This window comes from Macrotis lagotis, chromosome 1 (assembly GCF_037893015.1).
Source record: "Macrotis lagotis isolate mMagLag1 chromosome 1, bilby.v1.9.chrom.fasta, whole genome shotgun sequence".
In the NCBI taxonomy this organism is placed as follows: Eukaryota; Metazoa; Chordata; class Mammalia; order Peramelemorphia; family Peramelidae; genus Macrotis; species Macrotis lagotis.
In genome coordinates this window covers 914047018-914069240 of record NC_133658.1, presented here as the reverse complement: position 1 = coordinate 914069240, position 22223 = coordinate 914047018, and the positions used below count along the sequence as shown (strand labels likewise).

Genomic DNA, 22223 nt, shown 5'->3' with positions numbered 1-22223 from the left:
CCCCCCCCACACACACACCTTGGCTCCGTGGCAGAGGGGGGCGCTTATGGTCATTCACAGACCAGTAGCAAGGACAGAGCCTCACACACTGAGACCACTGAGGGATTGTCCCAAAAAGCTCAGGAAGCACCCCAAAACCAGGCCCAGGCTGGGAAAATGAGCAAGTAGAGAAACAAAAGGAAGACTATTGAGAAATATTTTGCAAATGAGCCCAAGAAGGATCAAAATACTCAGTCTGAAGATGAGGAAGCACAAGCTCCTGCATCTAAAGACTCCAAGAAAAACAGAAATTGGGCTCAGGCTATGATAGAGCTCAAAAAAGACTTTGAAAATCAAATGAAGGAGTTAGAAGAAAAACTGGGAAAAGAAAGGAGAGAGATGCAGGAAAAACATGAAAATGAAATCAGCAGCTTAGTCAAGGAAATCCAAAAAAATGCTGAAGAAAATAGCATGCTAAAAACCAGCTTAGGTCAAATGGATAAAAAAGTTCAAAAAGTTATTGAGGAGAAAAATGCTTTAAAAAGCAAAATTGGCCAGATGGAAAAAGAGATAAGAAAACTCTCTGAGGAGAATAAATCCTTCAGACAAAGAATAGAATTCAGGGAGATTGATGAATTTACCAAAAATCAGGAATCAATACTTCAAAACCAAAAAAATGAAAAATTAGAAGAAAATGTGAAATATCTCATTGAAAAAACAACTGATATGGAAAACAGACTTAGGAAAGATAATTTGAAAATTATTGGAATACCTGAAAGTCATGATCAGGAAAAGAGCCTTGACATCATTTTCAAAGAATTACTACAGGAAAATTGCCCTGATATTCTAGAAGCAGAGGGCAAAATAGAAATGGAGAGAATCCACCGATCCCCCCAAGAAAGAGATCCTAAAAAACCAACCCCTAGGAATATTATAGCCAAGTTCCAGAACTCCCAAGTCAAAGAGAAAATATTACAAGCAGCCAGGACAACAGTTCAAATATCGTGGAGCTGCAGTCAGGATCACACAGCACTTAGCAGCAACTACATTGGAAGCTCGTAGGGCTTGGAATACAATATACCGGAAGGCAAGAGAGCTTAGAATGCAGCCAAGAATGAACTACCCAGCAAGGCTGAATGTCCTCTTCCAGGGAAAAAGATGGACTTTCAATGAACCAGGGGAATTTCAAAGGTTCCTTTTGGAATGGCCAGAGCTGAACAGAAGGTTTGATCTTCAGATACAGGACTCAGGTGAAGCATGGAGATTGGAGGAGAGGGGGAAAATATGAGGGACTTAATGATGATGAACTGCATGTATAGAAAAATGATACTGATAATATTCATATGAACCATCTTAGTTAATAGAGCAGGTAGAGGGAGCTTTTATAGTTGAAGCACAGGAGAAAGCTGAATTCGAAGATAAAATATGGTGTAAAAATGGAGTCAATAGAAAAAAAGGGAAATGGAATGGGAGAAAGAAAAAGGAGAGGGGGAATAGTCCAAGATATTTCATATAATAAGTTTTTTTCTTTATTACAATGAGCTATTGCAATGATATGGAAGGGGGGAGGCAAGGGGGAATGAGGGAACCTTTGCTCTCATCAAAGATGGCTAGGAGAAGAAACAGTAAATATACTCAATGGGGTATAGACAACTGGAGTAAGAAGGAGGGGGGAGCAGGGGGATGGGGTAGAGATGTGAATAAAGGAGGAGAGGATGGACCATGGGGGGACAGTGGTCAGATATAACACATTTTTTACTTCTTGCAAGGGGCTGGGATTGGATGGCCTGCCCAGGACCATAGGGCCAGGTGGATTCTGGGCCTAAGGGGTGGTATGGGGGCTCAGGGCTTCTTGGCTCCAGGACCAGGGATCTGTCTGCTGCGCCATTCAGCAACCCTACAGCAGAGTCAGAGTGAAAGGAGAGAGAAAAATATAGTACATGGTAGTGGAGGAATAAGAAAGGAGAGAGTTACGATCAGCAATGGCAAAGTTGGAAAAAATGGAAGTAACTTTTGTGATGGACTTATCATGTGATCCACTCACACATTTTTTGTTATTATTATTTGGGGGAGGGTGCAGGGCAAGTGGGGCTGGATGGCCTGCCTGGGGCCACATAGCAGGGTGATCATTGGGTGTCTGGTATTCATGGGTGGAGGGGTATTTTGTTTACTTGTAAACAAGTATATTTTAGTAATGTAAAGAAAAACATATGTACAAAATGAGAATAAAAAAATAAATTAAAAAAAGAAGAAACTACAACTTTTATTAATTTACTCTATTTTTTTATATTTATATCCACATTCCTACAAGCCCTTTTCTCACTTTGCATTTTAACATATGGATCCATTGAATTGCTGAATCAAATTTTCCAGCCATTCTCCAAATTCTGGGGTCCTAAATATTTTTTTCTAGATTTGAATTTTGCTTTTATGCTTCATATAATATTTCTAGAAATAATTTTGTAAGACTTTCTTTTTTCCTAAGGATATGCTTTGGTAATAGTTTTTACCTAGTCCAACTAATACCATATTTATAATCCTTCTCTATTGTCAGATACTTTCCCCCTGCAACAGTACTGCCAATATTTGAATTGTTTTAAAGTAACTTTTGTCAATTTTTTGTGATTATGGAGGTAAACAGCTTGAAAGATTTTAGCATAGCAGATGCCAGAGCAAGTTATGTTCTTATAGATTCCACTCTCCAGGGCTTAATTGAAAGTTTTCTTCATTAAAGCTTCCCTTGCTTCCATTGGCAGACGCAATTTAGAGGTTTTAACCTTCCATTCTTAAAGGCAATTCTTATGCTTATATTTACTTACATGGATTAATAGATCTAAATTCAAGCCTTTCAGTACTTAAACATGTTTGACTTTTTTTTTTGGTTTTTTTGCAAAGCAATGGGGTTAAGTGGCTTGCCCAAGGCCATGCAGCTAGGTAATTAAGTGTCTGAGGCCGTATTTGAACTCAGGTACTCCGGACTCCAGGGCCCAAGCCCTATCCACCTAGCCACCCCCTAACATATTTGACTCTTCATTAGTTCCATTGTAATCTAATTTTTACCCTTTGAGGTCTTAAGAAGACCTTTAACCTATAGGAGTTTGAAAATTATATGCTTTTGTGCTATATGTTTTCTTCTCTGCTATGGAGAATTTTCTGCAACAATCTTAAGTTGCATTTCTTCTCAAATGCCTATTTCTGGTATGTTGGAAAACCCTTATTGATTTTCAAGGTCATATTTATTTGCATTATTTTCTTATTTACTTAGATTCCTAGATCTTAGCATTTTCATTTCTCCAAGTGCTAATTGTTTATTGCCTTTCAGTGATGCCATTAGTTCACCCAGTGTATGTGCTGATCATGTGACTTATCTCTTCTTCTTCCCTTTTTGTGCAATCTGTGACTTGATTGCTTTTCTTTCTATAGTGGATATTCATTCCTATTTTTCCCCTCAGTCTATCTCCTTTACTCTGCCTGTTCCCCTTCACTTTACATTCTATGAACATCTTTTGTAGTTTCATTGCTTTGCCATTATACTGCATAATTTTTTGGCAGCAACAAATACCTATCTTGATTTTTGCTAAGTTCATTTTCAGATTTAATTTAATTTTGTTGTCATTTATTTGAATTTTGCAGCCTTTTTTTGTGAGGACTATTCTGAAATGATGCAATTCCTTTCCTAAATAGCTGTCCCCTCCCCTCCCATCTCCAACATTTCCTAGAAGTTTCCTTGAGAATTAGGGATATGGACAAAGGAGAGTGTGATATAATTTTGGAACAAAGTCATGATGAAGTCTTAGCATGTCCCCCTCTCAAAACCATTATCTCTGGGCAATCAGTTTCTCTAGTCCCAGAATGACTTTCCAAATTACTCAAATCTTGCCTGCTCTCAAACTAAGAGAAACATTTGATTTCTTCCATTGCCATGCTCTTTCAGATCCATTCTATCTTCTCTAGCTCACACTGAAAGCATATCTTATGAGAGGGCGCCAGAATAAGTAACTTATGTACATTAAGCAGAATTTGTACACAAGGATATTTTGCCTTGTAAGAGATCTAAACACACATACTATAGGGAAAAGTGTATTTCAATATTTCATCTGAATTTTTATTTCTTCACTTTCCATTTATCTATTTATCTATTATCTCTTTAGTTCCAATTCACAAGTTTTACTGAGAAATTATTTTAGATGTCAAAACTGAGCCTTGTTTTTAGGTCTACCTAGTGGGAGTTTATATAAATAGCAAAGAAAAGAGAAATGAACCAGAAATATTTTTCTCTTCTCTCAAGCTAAAGGACAAGTTTGCTTGAAGCTTTCTTTACATCATCTATAACCAGAATGACTCTCAAAAGTGAAATTGATGATGTATGAGGAACTCAATTTGAACTTTTTTGAAGCTTCTTCCATTCATTTTTTTCCATTACGATTTTCTTAATATAGAATGAGCAGATGTTGAAGACATCCCTACCCATTACATTTCTATTTTCTGGTCAGTATTAATAATCTGATAAATAACAATAATTCTGCCTGAAAGTGTTCCTAATATCCTTACAGTATGATATCTCTGTAGCTTTCATATATTATATGTATGTGTATATATATAAATACATATATATGTATACATATATACATATATATATATATAGATGACATTTCCCCAGTATAGAGTTGAGTAGACTGTGGCATTAGTTATACTTAAGGTTTATCTTGACTATGAATCCTCTGATGACGGGAAAGGGATGAGCTATGTATGAAGTTTTTTCCACATTCATTACATTTATAAGGTTTCACTCCACTATGACTCTTCTGATATTGAGAAGATAAATTGTCACTAAAGGATTTTCCACAATCGATAAATTTATAGGATTTTTGCCTTGTATGAATTCTCTGATGCTTTGTAAGGGAAGAGCTGCTACTAAAAGCTTTGTCACATATACTACATTCATAGGGTTTCTCACCTGTATGAATTCTCTGATGTAGAACAAGAAATGCATTCTGCCTGAAGGCTTTGCCACATTCATTACACTTAAAGGGTTTTTCTCCAGTATGAATTCTCTGATGATGAGAAAGAGAAGAACTGTCACTAAAAGATTTTCCACAGTCATTACATTTATAAGGTTTCTCTCCAGTATGAATTCTCTGATGTCGAGTAAAAGATGAACTGTCACTGAAAGATTTTCTACAATCACTACATTTATAGGGCTTCTCTCCTGTATGGATCCGCTGATGCTTAGTAAGAGAAGAGCCATCACTAAAAGCTTTGCCACATTCACTGCACTCATAGGGTTTCTCACCAGTATGCATTCTCTGATGTAAAACTAGAAATGCATTCTGCCTGAAGGTTTTGCCACATTCACCACATTTATAGGGTTTCTCTCCAGTATGAATTCTCTGATGGTGAGAAAGGGATGAACTGTGTGTGAAGGCTGCATCACAATCATTACATTTATAGGGTTTCTCTCCAGTGTGAATTCTCTGATGTTGGGTAAGGGATGAACTGTCACTGAAGGATTTTCCACAATCACCACATTTATAGGGCTTTTCTCCAGTATGAATTCTCTGATGCTTAGTAAAAGAAGAACTGTCACCAAAGGCTTTGCCACATTCACTGCACTCATAGGGTTTCTCACCAGTATGCATTCTCTGATGTAAAACTAGAAATGCATTCTGCCTGAAGGCTTTGCCACATTCATTACAGGTAAAAGGTTTCTCTCCAGTATGAATTCTCTGATGTTGAGAAAGAGATGAACTCCGTGTGAAGGCTGCACCACATTCATGGCATTTATAGGGTTTCTCTCCAGTATGAATCCTCTGATGTTGGGTAAGAGATGAACTGTCACTGAAAGATTTTTTACAGTCACTACATTTATAAGGTTTCTCTCCTGTATGGATTCTCTGATGTTTAGTAAGAGAAGAGCCATCACTGAAAGCTTTGCCACATTCATTACATGCATAAGGCTTCTCTCCAGTATGAACTCTTTGATGTAGAGTAAGAGATGAACCTTTTCTAAAAACTTTCCCACATTCATTGCATTTATAGTATTTCTCTCCAGTATAAATTTCCTGACATTGAGTCATGAATTTACATGGTTTGAATGCTTCCTGAAATTCATTATATTTGTATGATTTCTCTCCAGTAGTTATTTCATTACATTTAGCTGAGGAATAATGAAATTCTTTCTTGTAAACATTCTGCTTACAAAGTTTCTTTCTTGAGAAGATTCTTTTATTTTTACTTGCTTCTGAATACTGTTTGAAGGTATTTCCAAGTGCATCATGTTTTTGGGAACTATTTCCTAGTGGAATGTTCTTCTCTGTAACACTTGACTTAAGAGGGAAACTTCTTTCAAACATATTACATCCATGGAGTCTTATTTTATTAGTCATGTTCTTTTGAGAGACTGCTACATGCTCCAAAATTCTTTCTTTGCTCTCCTGTTGCCTCTCAAATCCATCATATTGTTTCGAATGTGAGTGCCAAAAGACATATCTTCCAAGTCTTTCCTGGGATGGTTCTTTCATGGAAGTACCTTGCTTTGGAACTGAGTTCTTGATCTCAGATTTAGTTTCCCAATCTGGGGGAAAAAATTAAAATACAAATGTTCCTTGTTCTCTTTGGAAGGAGAAAAGAAATTGCTATGTAAGTAAATCATTTTGTCATCAATAATATATTTCTGAGAACCATGAGATTATTAATAGGGTAAAAGTCCAAATTCATTTATTGAGATATCTTCTCACTCAGATTAAAATAACATTAATTCTTTATTTACAGGATTTATTAATTGGACAAATTGCTTTCCTCACAAAAACCTAATGAATAGTTTGAGTATTATCCTTCTTATAGATACAGAAAGTCAGGCTCAGATTGCTCATATGTAAGATGGTAAATATTGGAAGAGGAAAGGCTGTAAGTAATAGTGCCCAGTAAGGGAGGGATCAAAATCATCTAAAACAGCAAGAAAATTTCTCAAGAAGGAGGGCCTTCAATTGGATACTAAAAGATGTGCATAAAGTGGATTACTAGAGGATGGGCAGGACATTCTAAGAAGGAAGCATACTGTTTACCAATATATGAAAGACAATGAGATAAGCTTAGAGAGGGAATACATTTTCAAAAATAAAACATTTGCAGAGGTATATATAATGGCAAACTATATGGGAAGTTTAAATCCAGACAAGAGATTGGAAGATATCATACCTAGCTCAGGTACTACTTCTTTCAGGAAGGCTATCCTGATGTACCAAGATGAAAGGGAACTCCCTTTCAGGACATTTATTTATATAAACATTCCAAAACATTAGACTTCATTCAGAATAATGGAATTAATAGAAATTAGACATTAGATGCCATTTAGACTACTGAATTAAGAGAAATTAGAAAGTAGCAAAAAAGGGCAGCAGCTGTAAGTGGTTTTTGTTATGTATCTGTTATTGACATGCAGCAGTTAATGCAGAACTAGAAGTAGAAGGAAATGAATGTATAAAGACTGAGGATGCTAAAAAAAGACTGAAATAATCATAAGAATGTCCCAAGAGAAAGAAAAAGAATGAAATCTTGAATACAGGTAGAAAAATTAGTGTTATAAATTAAAAAATTCATCTTTCTCTCAGATTAATGGGAAAAATGAGGGAAGAAATTTCAGTCGAATGATCTGATGAGCTGAAAACAGGTCTATGAGAAAATTCATGAAAGCCTGAGATCCTTTCTCCAGGTCTGGGTTATTGAATAAAGCTCTTTAACTAACCTCTTTACCGAAGTCTTGAAAAGACTTATGATTTGATCTGCTGCCTGCAATGACTTCCATCTACTTGTGTTCTTGCTTACCTGGACAGGTGTTTCTTAGTACTTCTTCCTCTGCTACCCATGGTACCTCTCCTTGCTCCAACTGGGAAATCACCTCTGGTTTGGACACTGGAAGCCCTGTTCATAGGTTTTTTAAAAGTGAAGAAATGGAGAGAGGTTGGGAAAAAGTATACAGCTTACATTTTAATCCTAGCTGTTTCTCATCATGAGAAAGAAGGCATGCTTAGGAAAGCTCAGAGAGTGCCAAAGAGATTCTGAAGGAGGCTGTGAGCTATGACTAGAAAGTCTCTTCAGCAGTTAAGAGTAGAAGGGCAGGCTCATGAAAGGCTCAGTAGGAAAAGTAGTCTAACTGATGGCACATCCTGCTGAGAAGATGGAAATCTTTGATGTCTTCAGGTCTTGGTACTGGAGCTTTAGGGGAGAAATCCTAACCCTGGGGATTAGAAAATGACAAAGACTTCTGAAGGTGCACCCTTAAAGAAGTTAGCAATTTCCATGTATCACCCCCCCCAAAAAAAGAATTTTTCTTCTCTGAATAAAGGGCAGAAACATTTTGGATTTTAACAGTATAAGAATCTATATTCCCTGCAGGATCAAAAGATTGTTTTTTTAAAGTGAAGTATGGAAGGTCTGGCACTTATAACCTATAACTGTCATCACATTAAGAAATCATTTTAAAAAATATTTCACTGAAATTAATTTCCTTTTAATTCTTTTTTTTTGTTTTTAGGATACTTTTTTTTAGGTTTTTGCAAGGCAATGGAGTTAATTAACTTGCCCAAAGCCACACAGCTAGGTAATTATTAATTGTTCACTGAGGTCACATTTGAACTCAGGTACTTCTAACATTATCCTGAGGAGTTCGTAAACTATTCATCCTATTGTCAAAGAGGGTCCCTGCCTTAGATCAACTTTAAGGACTGAAACTAAATCCCAATGAACAAATTCTGAGTTGGAAAGGGTTGGAAAGGGAATTATCCTCACCCAGAGAGATGAGGTTCCTATAGTTCTCCAGCATCACATCCTTGTAGAGGTACCTCTGAGCAGGTGTCAACTGCTCCCATTCCTGCCTGGTGAAGTCCACAGCTACATCCTTAAATGTCACAGATTCCTGAAAAAACAAACATATTCGTATGCATCTGAAGACCAAGCCTCTTATGGAACTTGGAGAAGGAGGGAGAAGTTGCAAGGGTTTAAAGAAATTGGTTAAAATACCTGAATAACCACTGTGAATTTCATGAGACAGTCAAAGAAAGAATGTAAGATGGTGTGGACTTAGCATCAGTATATCTGGGTTAAAGCTCCCTTATTCTACAGAAGACTTAACCCTGACAGATCCCTAAGCCAAGTGCCTAATTCGTGAGTGATTCAATTTAACAAGCTCACTGTTAGAGGTTGGGGAGTATGAATGGAACACTGGCTCTATGGCCAGAGTCCCTGAGGTCTGGCATATGTTTCCTATGTAACCTTCATCTCATTTTCTTCTAAAAAAAATTTTTTTATCCAGATTATCTCCCTTCATCCACCCAATCTCCATTAATATGGCAAAAAAAAAACTGTTCTTATGAAGTTATGCAAAACATATTTCTACTTTGGTCATGTCCTGAAAAAAGAAAATGAAGAAATTGTACATCATTCTGCACTCTCTGAGACCAACAGTTTTCTATTAAGAGGTAGTAAACAGTATCTTTCATCAACAGTCCTTTGAAGTTGTGAAACATTACAATGATCAGTTACTAAGTCTTCATTATCTTTCCATTATTGCTTACTATGTGTCAATTCATATGTCTCCCCAGATTTTTCTGAAACCATCCCCTTTGTCATTTCTTATAATAAAATAGTATTCCATTCACAAACCAAAACTTATTCAACTCCTTGACATCACAAGAGCTGCTATAAATATTTTGGTACACATGGATTTTTTTTCCTTTTTCTTTGATCTCTTTGTGGTATAGATCTAGTAGGGATATTGTTGGACCAAAGGGTCTATGGGCATTACTCTCCAGAATGGTTGTCCTAGTCAAAATGTATTAGTTCCCAGTTCCACCAACATTGTATTTGAATCATTTTTTAATCATGTTTGATTCTTTGTGATTGCATTTGTGTTTTCCTTAGCAAAGATGAGTGATTTGCCATTTCTTTCTCCAGGTCATTTTACAAATATGGAAACTGAAGCAGAAGGTCAAGTGACTTGCCCAAAGTCACACAGCTAGTATGTATCCCAGAACTGAATATGAACTCAGGAAAAACAGTGTGCCTATTTTCTACACCTATTGTAAAATATGAAAGTAATCTAAATTTTGTAAAATATCAAAATTATCTTTTGGGGATCTATCTCATTTGGGCACTAACTCTTTGGCTACTCTTAAATCTGACAAATAATTTTTAACCATGTTGTTATAATCTGCTTACTTTATTTCCTTTATTTCCTTCATGGGCTCAGTTGTTTCAGTTATGTCTACCCCATTTTGGGATTTTCTTGACAAAAATAGTGGAGTGATTTGTTATTTCCTTTCCCAGCTCATTTTTATAGGTGAAGAACTGAGGTAATCAATTTTTTCAATTTTCAATCACTCCTTCTCTTCTAGCTTTTTCCCTAACAGCTAAAATATGTCCAGATCTCTCCATCTTTATAAAGCTTTTAATCTGTATTACTGTTATTTCAAACTCTACAAATTGCCTTTAGGTCCAAAATCCTCTTTAATCCTCCTTGATCTCTATAGCTTGATAACTTTATCCCTTCATCTTAAGTACCTTTTCTTCCCTAGGTTTCCCTCTTTTCCTCCTGGTTCTCCTGGCTACTCACCTTGAGTTCTGTTTGCTAGACCACGATCCTTATATCACATCACCTATATGGATTTCCTCTTCATCAAGGCTGTCCAAAATATGGCCCTTGTAAAAGGGTCACATGGGTTTACTAAATGCTTTGGTAAAGGAAGTCAAGCTACTGCAGAGCTCTCACTAAAATGGCAAATCAAAATATATAGTCTATTGCTCTCCAGGTAATCTCAGTAAGTTCATGAGTTCAACTATCACTTCTAAACAAATGACTCCCAAATCAATATATCCCAGCACCATTCCCCACCATCATTTTCCCAAAGAACATCTCCACATGGCTATTCTATAGGGATCTTAAAAAGTCAACATGACTAACAATAAAGATTTCTATAGACAAGGAAAGATTATTATGCTCACTGTGTATAGCTAGGTTTTTGTTTCTGTTAAGCATATACTAAATTCAGCACATTGATCAAAAAAGTTTTCCCTCATAGCCTTCATTTGTACTCTTCTGTGCATTTTTAAAAAGAAATACTTCATTGCTGCTGTATCCCATCCTCTCCATCCCCTCATCCCAGTTTTCTTTTTCCATGGTGATCACAGCTTTTCTTCCCCACCTTCATTTCTCTCATTCCCCCATTTTTTTTAACTCTGTCTTATAATAAATAACCATGATCTCATAAAACAGATTCTTATTTTGGTCATCTTTAAAATAGTATGTTTTATTCAAGTCCTTGCCTCTTAGTCATTATTCTTAAGTCTTCAAAGCTATTTTTCTTTATAACATTATAGTCACCATATACTTATTCTTCCAGTTGTACTTACCTCAAGAATGTGATATCTTTCCATCCCTAAGCTTTTCCTTCTTCCTAGCTACTATAAATTCTCAATATTAGTCATTAATGTAGAAGCTGGAAAGGATCTCAGATGTCCTCTGGCCCAAATTCCTCATTCCAGACAAGAATCAACTTGCCCAAGGTCACCTAAGTAATAAGTATAAGATTTGAACTGTATCCTAACTTCATAGTCAGCACTTTCCACTGTCCTCAAGTCAGTTGTCCTCCACAATTTCCTCCCAATAATGCTTCACTATTACTCATTTGTCATTCACATAGATCTCACTTATTCCCTCTCCCAGGCATCATCCTTGTTCTAACTTCTCCCCTAATATCTTCACTGCAATCCATCCACCACCCAATTTCAATTTATGTGTGTATGCATATATGTCAAATACATTTTACTGCACATTTATGGATGTTTCTATGTGTATAGACATGTATAGTACATGTCTATATATATATTTATATATAGTATGTGTTTATACACACACACACAAGGATTTTTTAAAAAGCAATGGAAAGGTGTGGCTAGGTGGCACCAGTCTTGGAGTCAGGAGTACCTGGGTTCAAATCCGGTCACAGACACTTCATAATTACCTAGCTGTGTGGCCTTGGGCAAGCCACTTAACCCCATTTGCCTTGCAAAAACCTAAAAAAAAAAAAAAAGCAATCTAAGAAAAAGGAAGCTTAAGAAATAGGACCAATACAAAAAAAAAAAAGAAATAGGACCTTCAGCTGGGGTGGATGGGACAATGAGAAGAGAGCTACTACTGTGTTTCTGTTTTGTCTATGAAAATGTGACAGAATCAAAATGACCACCAGGGAATTAATATTTAAGCACAACAGCATTCAATAAACACTGGTGGAACAAATATGAAAAAGAAAGATAGTTCTTGCCCTCAAGGAACTGACAACATAATAGGAGATGATATACTACAGGAAACTGAAAAAAATCTGGGGTGTAGGGAAGATACTCAAGGCAGGACAGGATGAGGAAGTCCAAGGAAGTCCCAAAGCAGTGGGGGAAATAAGGAGACAGATCTCCTGAGTGACAGAAAGGTTCTGCTTTCCAATCAGATGTGTGTGGGAGAGTTGGTTAGTTCTTGCAGAATAAAATTTTACAGTGATAAGTTTCCAGGAGGCATGAAGAAATTCAAATAAGTCCAAAAGCAGTGTAGCTGGTAGGAACTGATTAGTAACTGAATTCACATTTTCAGGTGTTCAAATAACTGGCAGATGTGACCACTGAGGTGCATAAATATTTATGTATCTAGTAGATATGTATCTGTTTATACAGATATAAATGTTACATAGCTTTCTTAACTATAGTGTCTGTTCTGTAAATACTCCTTCAATTATCAGAAGATTTGAAAGAAACCACAAGTTGAAGACAAATATCCTGACTTTCAAAACAGGAAAGAGAGCAATCTGCATACTAATAGTTAGCAGCCTTGATTCTTGGGAAAATTCTTGGGACTTGTTTTTGGACAGGATTACTAAATTAGTAGATAAGAGGAATGCTATGAATAGTTTGCCTAGATTATAAAGGACCAAGGGGAAAGGATACAGTGAGAAGTGTAGGTTTTTGTTTTTTTTTCCTTTTTTTTCCAATAGAGGGAAGCACTTGGTTGGGGAAAATTTTTGAATCTGATATTCAAGATACTATGAAACTCAGGATATAATGACATCATTGATGAGTTAGCATTTACGTAGTGCTAGATCTTACTACTCCCATTTTACAGATAAGGAAACTGAGGCAGGTTTATGAAACTTGCCCAGGCTCACCCTAGCTAGGAAATATGAGACTAGATTTGAACTCAGCTCTTCCTGACTCCAGCCTTTGGCACTATCTCCGATGAAACATTTTAAAAGTATTAATGGTTAGCAAGCAGGAGTGGGGATCACAAAAGCTATTAAGAGAGAGGCAATTCAAAACACGGAGTTATCACCTCATACCCAGCAAATTGTCAAAGTTGGAGGGGGTTATAGAAAAATATGAAACACTGGAGCTATGAATTGGCCAAATTATCACATAAGGCATTTGGGAATTATTCAAAGAAAATAGGCTAGAAGGATCCCTATTTTTTTGACCCAGATGTCACTATTAGACATTGATCAATGTTAACTTAAGGTTTCTATATACAGCAAAACACTAGCCAATCTACTTTGGGAGTGACTAAACAAATTGTAGTTTATGTATGAAATGAAATATAACAACTGAACTTTTTATAAACTGATACAAACTGAACCAAAATCAGGGGAACATACACATTGAGTACAATAATGAAATAAGAAAGAATACCCAGGTCTTACATTATAATAATTATGGTCCCTTCTCCTTCTACTAGCACTGGAAATTGCAAGCACCAGACATGAATTAACTTCATTTCTCTCTTTCCCTTCCAGGTGTCTTCAGTTTTACTGGCAGCTCCCATACCGTGAAACAGGCATCAAAATCTCCTGTGTACATGTCTAACTCTGCAGCCTCTGGCACCCAATCTTCCTGACCAAGGTAGTTGTTATAGCAACATGGTCCATTCTACCTCTGGACTTTTTCAGTCCTCCTCAATGAAAATCCCCTTTGCCTTAGTTTCATTAAATCAGCTCAATTGCCTTTTTGTGTGAAGCCTTCCCCATTCACATGAATATCTCTGAAACACTAAAGCAAGCACTGACTGATTTACTCCAAAGAAACTGCAACATTATTTATGCAACATAGACAAGTCACATCTTCAGGTGCTATAAATCTCAAATCATCCAGGCCCCAAGTGAATGATGAGTGGAGAGCTGACAAATGTGTGTGGGCATAATATATAATAAAATGAGATAGTTCAGGAAAGAAGGGTATCTCCAACTCACCTGGATCCTGGTTGTGAGGAGGCAAGCAGCCAATTCTTCATCTCCTTTGAATCCATTTTGGAAATGAGCAGAATCTTTGGCTTAGGAAAGAAAAGAAAACAAGTCATTAATCATTTAGAAGAATTTACTATGGATCAAGTACTTTGCTAAGCACTGGAAAGTCAAAGAAAGGCAAAAAAAAAATAATCACCGCTCTCAAGGAACTCAAATTAGGAGAGACAAAGGGGGCTAGGTGGCGCAGTGGATAGAACACAGGCCTTGGAGTCAGAAGTACCTGGTATGGGCAATTAAGATATGTAAGGTACAGCATTACTGTCCTTTTTAAGATCTTTATCTTCATTTAATCCTATATCTCTTTTGTTATGATTTTATAAATCAGAAGAAAAGACTTAAGAGTTCACTTTCTAGTGCAGCTAGTATCTGTAGAACTTTGGGAAAGTCACTGCTCACTTTTTTCAATTTCTTAAAGAAGGAAATAACCACCTGTCTCATTTATTGTGTTTTCCAGAGTAGTAAGTATAACAATATCCATATTCTTCTCAAACAGGAGTATCAAATGGAAAATGTGTTTCCCTCTGTGGTTTCATAGTTAATAGATGGAAGACTTTAATAAAGGAAGGGACAGGATACTATGATGGTGCAGACTTGTTAAGTTGTCAATAAAGGACAGCTAAAGTATCGAGGTGAATAGAGTACTGGCCCTGGAGTCAGAAGACCTAAATCTGGCCTTGGACTCTTAATAAGTGCCAATCAATTGGGCAAATCACTTAACCCCATTGCCTTAAATAAAAATTTTTTAAAAAGCCAAAAGTCATCTGGCATTATACTACTCCTGCAATGCTTATTTTACAAGGGTTCCTTCCCTTGATATGGTTATTTCTGCATCTCTTCCCCCTCAAATTCCCCTTCCCACCATCTCTTTGCAATTCTTACCTCTCTTTTCAAACATCTGGGCCAGCTATTCCACCAGGAAGAGCCGATCTGACTGGAAATGTCCAGGAATTGCTTCAGCATGTCAGTCACTGAAAACAGAGTTCTGTACCCTGTTCAGTGCTTCGCTGGGCTCAGCCATTGGGAGAGTAATGAAATCAGAAGAGATGATTCCTAGGATACTTATGTGTGATCTGTGAGGTTTATAGAAAAGGGCATTCTGTCTGCTGCTGGAACCTTCATTTTGGAAAACTTGTCTCATTCAGATCCAGAATTCATGTAGACATTCTAGGAAGTAATTCTGTGAAGAGAGTTGTTTGGTAGAAACAAGTCAGCAATCTTGATCTACCAACCTCTTCATCCAGAACCTAGAAGAAGGCAGGACCCTCCATGTTCCTCTCCCTCTCCCTTTTCATTTCTCCTCCCTCTTCATGTCCTTATGAATATACAGTTCAGAATGTATGAAGAAAACAAAAGTGTGCATAATTAGTTTTGTCTTTTGTGTGTGTGTGAGACACAAAGTCAAAATTAAGCTGATTAGATGGGGAAAAAAAGCAAAATAATGGTTTGATTCTATATACCCAGTGTTCTCAAAAAAAAAAATCTTAAGGGTACAGCCCCAGAGTCAGTAGTATCGGAGTTCAAATCCAAACTGGCTGTGAGACCTTTGGGCAGGTTGTTTAATCCCAATGCCTTAAATAAACTTTTAAAGTGGTCTTAAGAACAATGATTTCCACGCCTAGACTCCAGAAACTTCAGCTTTCCTTTATGTTGGTCCCATTGACTTAAATGAGAAAAATCTCAGGGCAGCTAGGTGGTGCAGTGAATAGCACTGGCCCTGGCGGCAGCAGGATCTGAGTTCAAATCCGCCCTCAGACACTTAACTACCTAGCTGCGCGTGTGGCCTCGGGCCACTTCACTCCACTGCAAAAAAACCCCAAACCTATGTTTTCTCTTGTCACCACATTCAACACTAACAGAATGCCTTCTGTGGGGGGTGGGGGAGGGAAGCAAGAATGCGGGGAATGGTAACTCAAAATAAATAAAACCTTTCTTTAAAAAAAAAAGCCTAGAAAAAGGAATTGAGTCTCCTGCCTGGAACCTGAAGCCCTGCCCGGGCACTCCCCCCACCGGCCCTGGCTGGCCTCCGCGGCTCCCCTTCGTGGGGTGACTCCACCTTGGGTCGGCCCTGGCCGCCTCTCCAGAATGGGCCGTGGGGAGGCTCGGGGCCAGGCCATCCCCCAGCACCCCCAAACCAAACCATGCACGCGGCTGCCAGGCCTGTGGCCCTCACCGGCCCCGTCGCTATTCGGACCAAGGCCCCGCCTTGGAGCCATGGACTTCCTGCGGCAGGCGGCGGGAAAGGTCAAGGCGGAAGCGGGGGCGGGGCGGGCTTCCGGCCGCGGGGCCTCCGCTTCCGGTCCGAGGAGTGACCCGCGCGCCCCCTCCTCCTGCGGCTCCGCCCTCTCCGCCCTTCCGCTCCCACCTTTCCCGGTAGCTGCCGGAAAAAGCCGCGCGTCGGGAGCGGGGGCTCCGTACCTGGGGCTCGCTGCCGGCTCCCGCTCGGTCCGACGGAGCCGCCCGGCCGCGGGCCGCTTCCGCATGGCGGCGGCCGCCCCTCCCCCGCCCTCGGTGCCCGTCCCCTGTGCGCCTGCGCACAAGTCGGAGCGCAACCACGGTCCCTTGTTGCCCCATCCTCCCTAGCCGGGACAGGGCAGGACCTGGGAGCCGGAGGCCGGGACCACCCGGGCGTCCTCGAGCCTCGCCCCCCTCCACCACCCGCAGAACAAAAGGTAGAAATATCGATGAACTAAGGATCGCATGACTGAAATGGGAATCACCAGCACCCCACATCCTATGTGATCAAAACAAGATTTAGACATTGATCACAGAGATCATTAAAAACACACTGGATAATTTGTTCAGGTGACAACTCATGCCTCTCAGACTGGCCAGTGTTGGAAGGTGGAAAATCCACCTATCACCAATTGGCAGATCTAGCCAATAGGCAAGCTACTTCTGTCCAAGGTAAGTGACACCTAAGCCCACCATCGTGGTCACAGAAATTTTAGGTATTCTTCAAGGGTTAGGGTCTGTGCCTTTCCCAGAACTAGCTAAGTGTCTGAGGCTGGACTTGAACTCAGGTTCCCCTGACTCCACTGCGCCACCTAGCCAGACCCTTGTGTAAATTACAAATGACTAAACAGTATAAATTACAAATTACACAATTAACACACATAGCAAAGAAAATTTATTCAAATTGGTGCTAAAATTCTCAGGTAAAGAGGTGGTAGACCATAACAGATGAAGAGCAAGTCAGGTCAGAATGGGACCACTTTAAAATAAAGGCCAAAGTAATTTATTTCCCAATTCCTTAGCCCTTTCCCCACATGGGAGTAATCTGACCTGTACAATTATGTAAAACATGTTAATATAGGATAACACATTATCCTCTGGAATGTTCTTTTAGCTCTCCTTTGTGGATAAACTTAATCCTAACAGTTTTAATATCATCCTCATGCACATCCTAGCTGAGCACTTTCTATGTCTAAGATGCACAGTTCTCTGCAGAATGGGCCGTGGGGAGGCTCGGGGCCAGGCCACCCCAGGGGGATGCAAGGCCCCCCAGCACCCCCAAACCTAACCATGCACATGGCTGCAAGGCCTGTGTCTATGCTTAGATTTTCTTGGTTCCTGAGGACCTTATCCTTCCTCCTTTGTATTCTCTGTAAATGCCTGTAGGACACTAAGAAATGATTGGAAATATTCAACCTTGTGAAGCTCTTCTTTGTAGATTCTTATGATTCCTGTGAATTGAATCATTCAGCCTTTCAAATCTGACAGAAAATGTCCAGACATTTCTCCCAATTTGAAAAGGCATTCCCAATTGGCCAGGCTTGCTTGCCTTGGAAACCAGAAACCAGTCAGAAATCAAGTCTCTTCCTGTCCAGAAGGGCAAAACAATGACTCCTGGAAAACATGGTTACCTTCCAGAAGGGAAAAACTGGTCTCTTGGGTAGAGTGATCCTACAGTCTTGCTCATCCTAACTGAGAGCACTTATCTATGTTCAATACCAAATAAGTGCCCAGAGTTAGGATGAACAAGACAAAGACAAAGTTTCTCCAAAGCAAATGTCTACAGAAAAACTCCCACTTTCCTGGGGATTAGATCCTGGAGAGTAGTTTGATTTCCAGCAATAAAATGGCACACCATTATTCTCTAGTCTTCCTCATCCTCACTAAGAGCACTTCTCTATGAATATGCAGAAAAAAGTGCTCAAGATTTAGGATGTACAGGACTAAGTTGCTCTCTGCCAATGCCTGCAGGATACTAAGGAGAAATCATTAGAAATAAACCTTCTAAAGCTCTTTGCTTTGTAGATTTTCATGATTCCTGAGGATCATTCTTCAGTCTTTCGAAATCTGACCAAACAAATATTCTCCCAGGTATTCCCACTGATCCATCTCATCCCAACTGAGGCACTTATCCTGCAAATACCAACTATGTGCCCTGAGTTAGGATGGGTTTGAATAGCTTTGGTTTGCAAAGTAGTGCTTGAGTATTTGATATTTTGATATTGAATATTTTAAATAGTATGAGACCATTTCACCTAGAAATATCACAATGACTCTTCCCTGGAAAACATGGTTACCATCCAGAAGGGAAACTCTTGGGTAGAGTGATCCTCCAGTCTTGCTCATCCTAACTGAGAGCACTTATGTTCCATACCAAATAAGTGCCCAGAGTTAGGATGAACAAGAAAAAGTTCTCTAAAGCAAATTCCCTGGAGAGTAGTTTGATTTCCAGCAGCAATAAATGGCACACCATGATCCTCTAGTCTTGCTCATCCTAACTGAGAGCACTTCTCTATTACCATACAGAATAAAGTGCTCAGAGTTAGGATGCACAGGACTAGGTTGCTCTGCAGTACAGTAAGGAGAAATCACTAGAAATAGTCAACCATCTGAAGCTTCTCTTTGCTTTGTAGTTTCATGATTCCTGGGGATTGGATCATTCTTCAGTCTTTCAGATTTAAGTTCTTCTCTGCAAATGCCAGCTCATGTTGGAGGTTACTTAATATGTCCAAGGTTGGTCTTTTGCTCTGTTAAGGTTCAGATCAGCTGGTTCTCCCTATTTGATCAATTTTACCTATAACTGTAAGAATTCCTTGGAAAGCAAAAAAATGGTTAAAAATGGTAAAACCATTAGATTGGCCTTGGACACCAGAAACTCCCAAATCACAATGACTCTTCCCTGGAAAAGATGGTTACCATCCAGAAGGGGAAAACTCTGTGGTCTCTTGGGTAAGAGTAATCCTCCATCTTGCTCATCCTAACTGAGAGCACTTATCTATGTTCAATATCAAATAAGTGCCCAGAGTTAGGATGAACAAGACAAAGTTCTCAGAAAACAAAGGCCCTGAGAATATTTATCTTGAAAATTCCACTTTCTCAAATCTGACCAGAAAACTTATGTTCTCTCCCAATTTGTTCCTCAGAGGCCTAGGTGGCGCTGTGGATAGATGACTGGCCCTGTTGTCAGGAGTACCTGAGTTCAAATCAGGCCTGAGACACATCTTAGGTGCTCCCATCACTCATATTTATATAAAAAAATGTAAATCCCCAGTGCTGAGTAAGGACACTTACCCTTCCAAATATTTGCAGACTCAGGATGTGCTTAAATAGCTTTTCTCTGCAAAGTAGTGAAGAGATCATTTCACCTAGGAAGTTCTGATGACATGAAGAAAGTTTGCTTGCCTCTTATAAAGTTGGGAATCCATAAACTCCCAAATCAAGAGAAATCAGTTTGTATTCTAGAAGCAAATGGCAAACCATGTCTCTTGGGCAACATGATGCTCCAGTCTTGCTCATCCTGAGAGCACTCAAGTATAAGTTCTCTGCAAATACCTGCAAATCCCTGTGTGACAAAAATTACAAATTCAGCCTTGTGAATCTCTGTGGTTTGTAGATTTTCATGAACTGTGAACTGGATCATACCTCACATCTCTCACACTGGCCAATAACCAGAAAGTATCATTGTTGGAAGGGTTGTAGGAAATTTGGGAAACATGGGAAACAATGTCTAAGACTGACAAATTGCTTTCTGTGGGGGGTGAGCAACCATGGTTCCAGAAGACAGCTGTGATATAGTAAATGCTCAGGAGATTTTGGGGCCTGGCCAATTTAAGAATTTATTTTAACTGCATTGTTACAAATTTAGTTCCCACTCCCACCTCACCCCACTGGGAGAGAAAGAAAATATTAAAAAGCTTCTTCCTCATCCTAACTGAGAGCACTTATCTATGTCTAAAACCAAATAAGTGCCCTGAGTTAGGATGAAGACAAAGTTCTCAGCAAATACCTGCAAAACAAGGCACTGAGAATATTCCTTGAAAACTACTTTCCTGGGATCAGATCCTTCTTCAATCAGACTGTATTCTCCCAATCCTCCAGTCTTGCTCATCCTAACTGAGCGCACTTATCTATGTCCAATACCAAATAAGTGCCCTGAGTTAGGATGAACAAGACAAAGTTCTCCTCAAATGCCTGCAGAACACTTACAAGTCACTGAGAATATTGAACCTAGAAAATTCTACTTTCCTGGGGATTAGATCCTTCTTCAAATCTGACCAGGCAACAAATTTTCCCATGGTGTTCTGGTAGATCATATCAGCCTAATAGAATCAAATTATCAGAGTAATTAATGTGAAAATTCCCTAAAACCAGTTTTCTAACTGAAAGCACTTCATGTATATGCAGAAAAAGTACTGAGTTAAGATGCACAGGACTAAAGCTGTTCTCTGCAAATGTCTATGGGACACTAGAAATATTTATATTTCCACATTATGAACCTTCTCTTATCACTTATCATTGCTCATATCTAAAAGAATTAAAGGTAAATTTCCGGTAGCATGATCCTCCAGTCTTACTCATCCTGAGGATTTTCCTGGGGTTTAGATCCTTTTCTTTCCTGGAGTATGAACATGCAGAAAAAAAGTGCTCAGAGTTAGGAGACAATAACTACTTTTGTGAAGCTCCTTTTCCATGCTTTGTAGATTCCTGGACTAATGGACAACAGGATGGGTTAGAATACAGTTGTGTTGGAGGTTATTAAAGGGCAAAGGTAACATGATCCTCTAGTCTTGCTCATCCTGAGAGCACTTCTCCATGCATATGTAGAAAGTGCTCAGGGTTAGCATGCACAGGACTAAGGACACTTATGACTTGCTTGCCTCTTGGAAACCAGTACCTCCCAAATCATGAGAAATACACTGACTCTTCCCTGCAAAGCAAGGTTACTTTACAGGAGTAATAAATGGGCAAACCATGTCTCATGGGTAGCATGATCCTCTTAGTCTTACTCATCCTAACTGAGAGCACTTATCTATGTCTTAATTGATAAAGTGCTCAGAGTTAGGATGCACAGGACTAAGTTCTCTGCAAGTGGCTGCAGGACACTGAGAAATATTGCACGAAGCTCCTTCTGTGAAAATCAGAATGAAATTATCAGATTAATGATGTAAAATTCTACCTTGATAACTCAGTACTGAAGAACTGTCCACCTCTAGTCTTGCTCATCTTAGAAATAACCAGAATTCTGAGGTTCCTCTTTGCTTTGTAGATTTTCATGATTCCTGAGGATTGGATAATTCTTCAGTCTTTCAAATCTGACCAAACAAATATTCTCCCAGGTATTCCCACTGATCATCTCATCCCAACTGAGGCACTTATCCTGCAAATACCAACTATGTGCCCTGAGTTAGGAAGGGTTTGAATAGCTTTGGTTTGCAAAGTAGTGCTTGAGTATTTGATATTTTGATATTGAATATTTCAAATAGTATGAGACCATTTCACCTAGAAATATCACAATGACTCTTCCCTGGAAAACATGGTTACCATCCAGAAGGGAAACTCTTGGGTAGAGTGATCCTCCAGTCTTGCTCATCCTAACTGAGAGCACTTATCTATGTTCAATACCAAATAAGTGCCCAGAGTTAGGATGAACAAGACAAAGACAAAGTTTCTCCAAAGCAA

General features: G+C 38.9%; 2 protein-coding genes across 8 annotated transcripts in view; one reads left to right on the top strand and one right to left on the bottom strand.

The window, feature by feature from the left end:
* Nucleotides 1-795: 795 nt before the first annotated feature.
* On the bottom strand, nucleotides 796-16786 carry LOC141509813 (uncharacterized). 6 transcript variants are annotated; one of them, XM_074219608.1, is made up of 6 exons: nucleotides 16728-16786; nucleotides 15192-15489; nucleotides 14259-14338; nucleotides 8767-8893; nucleotides 7804-7899; nucleotides 797-6553 (listed from the first exon to the last, which is right to left on the bottom strand). In XM_074219608.1, the coding sequence occupies exons 2-6, from the start codon at nucleotides 15205-15207 to the stop codon at nucleotides 4674-4676; spliced, it is 2199 nt and encodes a 732-aa protein (XP_074075709.1). In that variant the 5' UTR covers nucleotides 15208-15489; nucleotides 16728-16786; the 3' UTR covers nucleotides 797-4673. The 6 variants fall into 6 exon arrangements, with proteins under 6 accessions (XP_074075711.1, XP_074075710.1, XP_074075709.1 ...); XM_074219605.1 differs by lacking the exon at nucleotides 16728-16786 and adding an exon at nucleotides 16483-16564; XM_074219607.1 differs by lacking the exon at nucleotides 16728-16786 and adding an exon at nucleotides 16366-16466.
* A 78-nt stretch (nucleotides 16787-16864) lies between these two features.
* The window catches only part of LOC141509817 (uncharacterized), a 46031-nt gene continuing 40672 nt past the window's right edge, over nucleotides 16865-22223 (top strand). Inside the window, exon 1 of one of the 2 annotated variants that reach the window (XM_074219624.1) lies at nucleotides 16865-17216. The gene's annotated coding sequence lies outside the window, so the exon portion shown is untranslated. The remainder of the gene's footprint in view (nucleotides 17217-22223) is intronic. The other variant, XM_074219626.1, reaches the window with a different exon arrangement.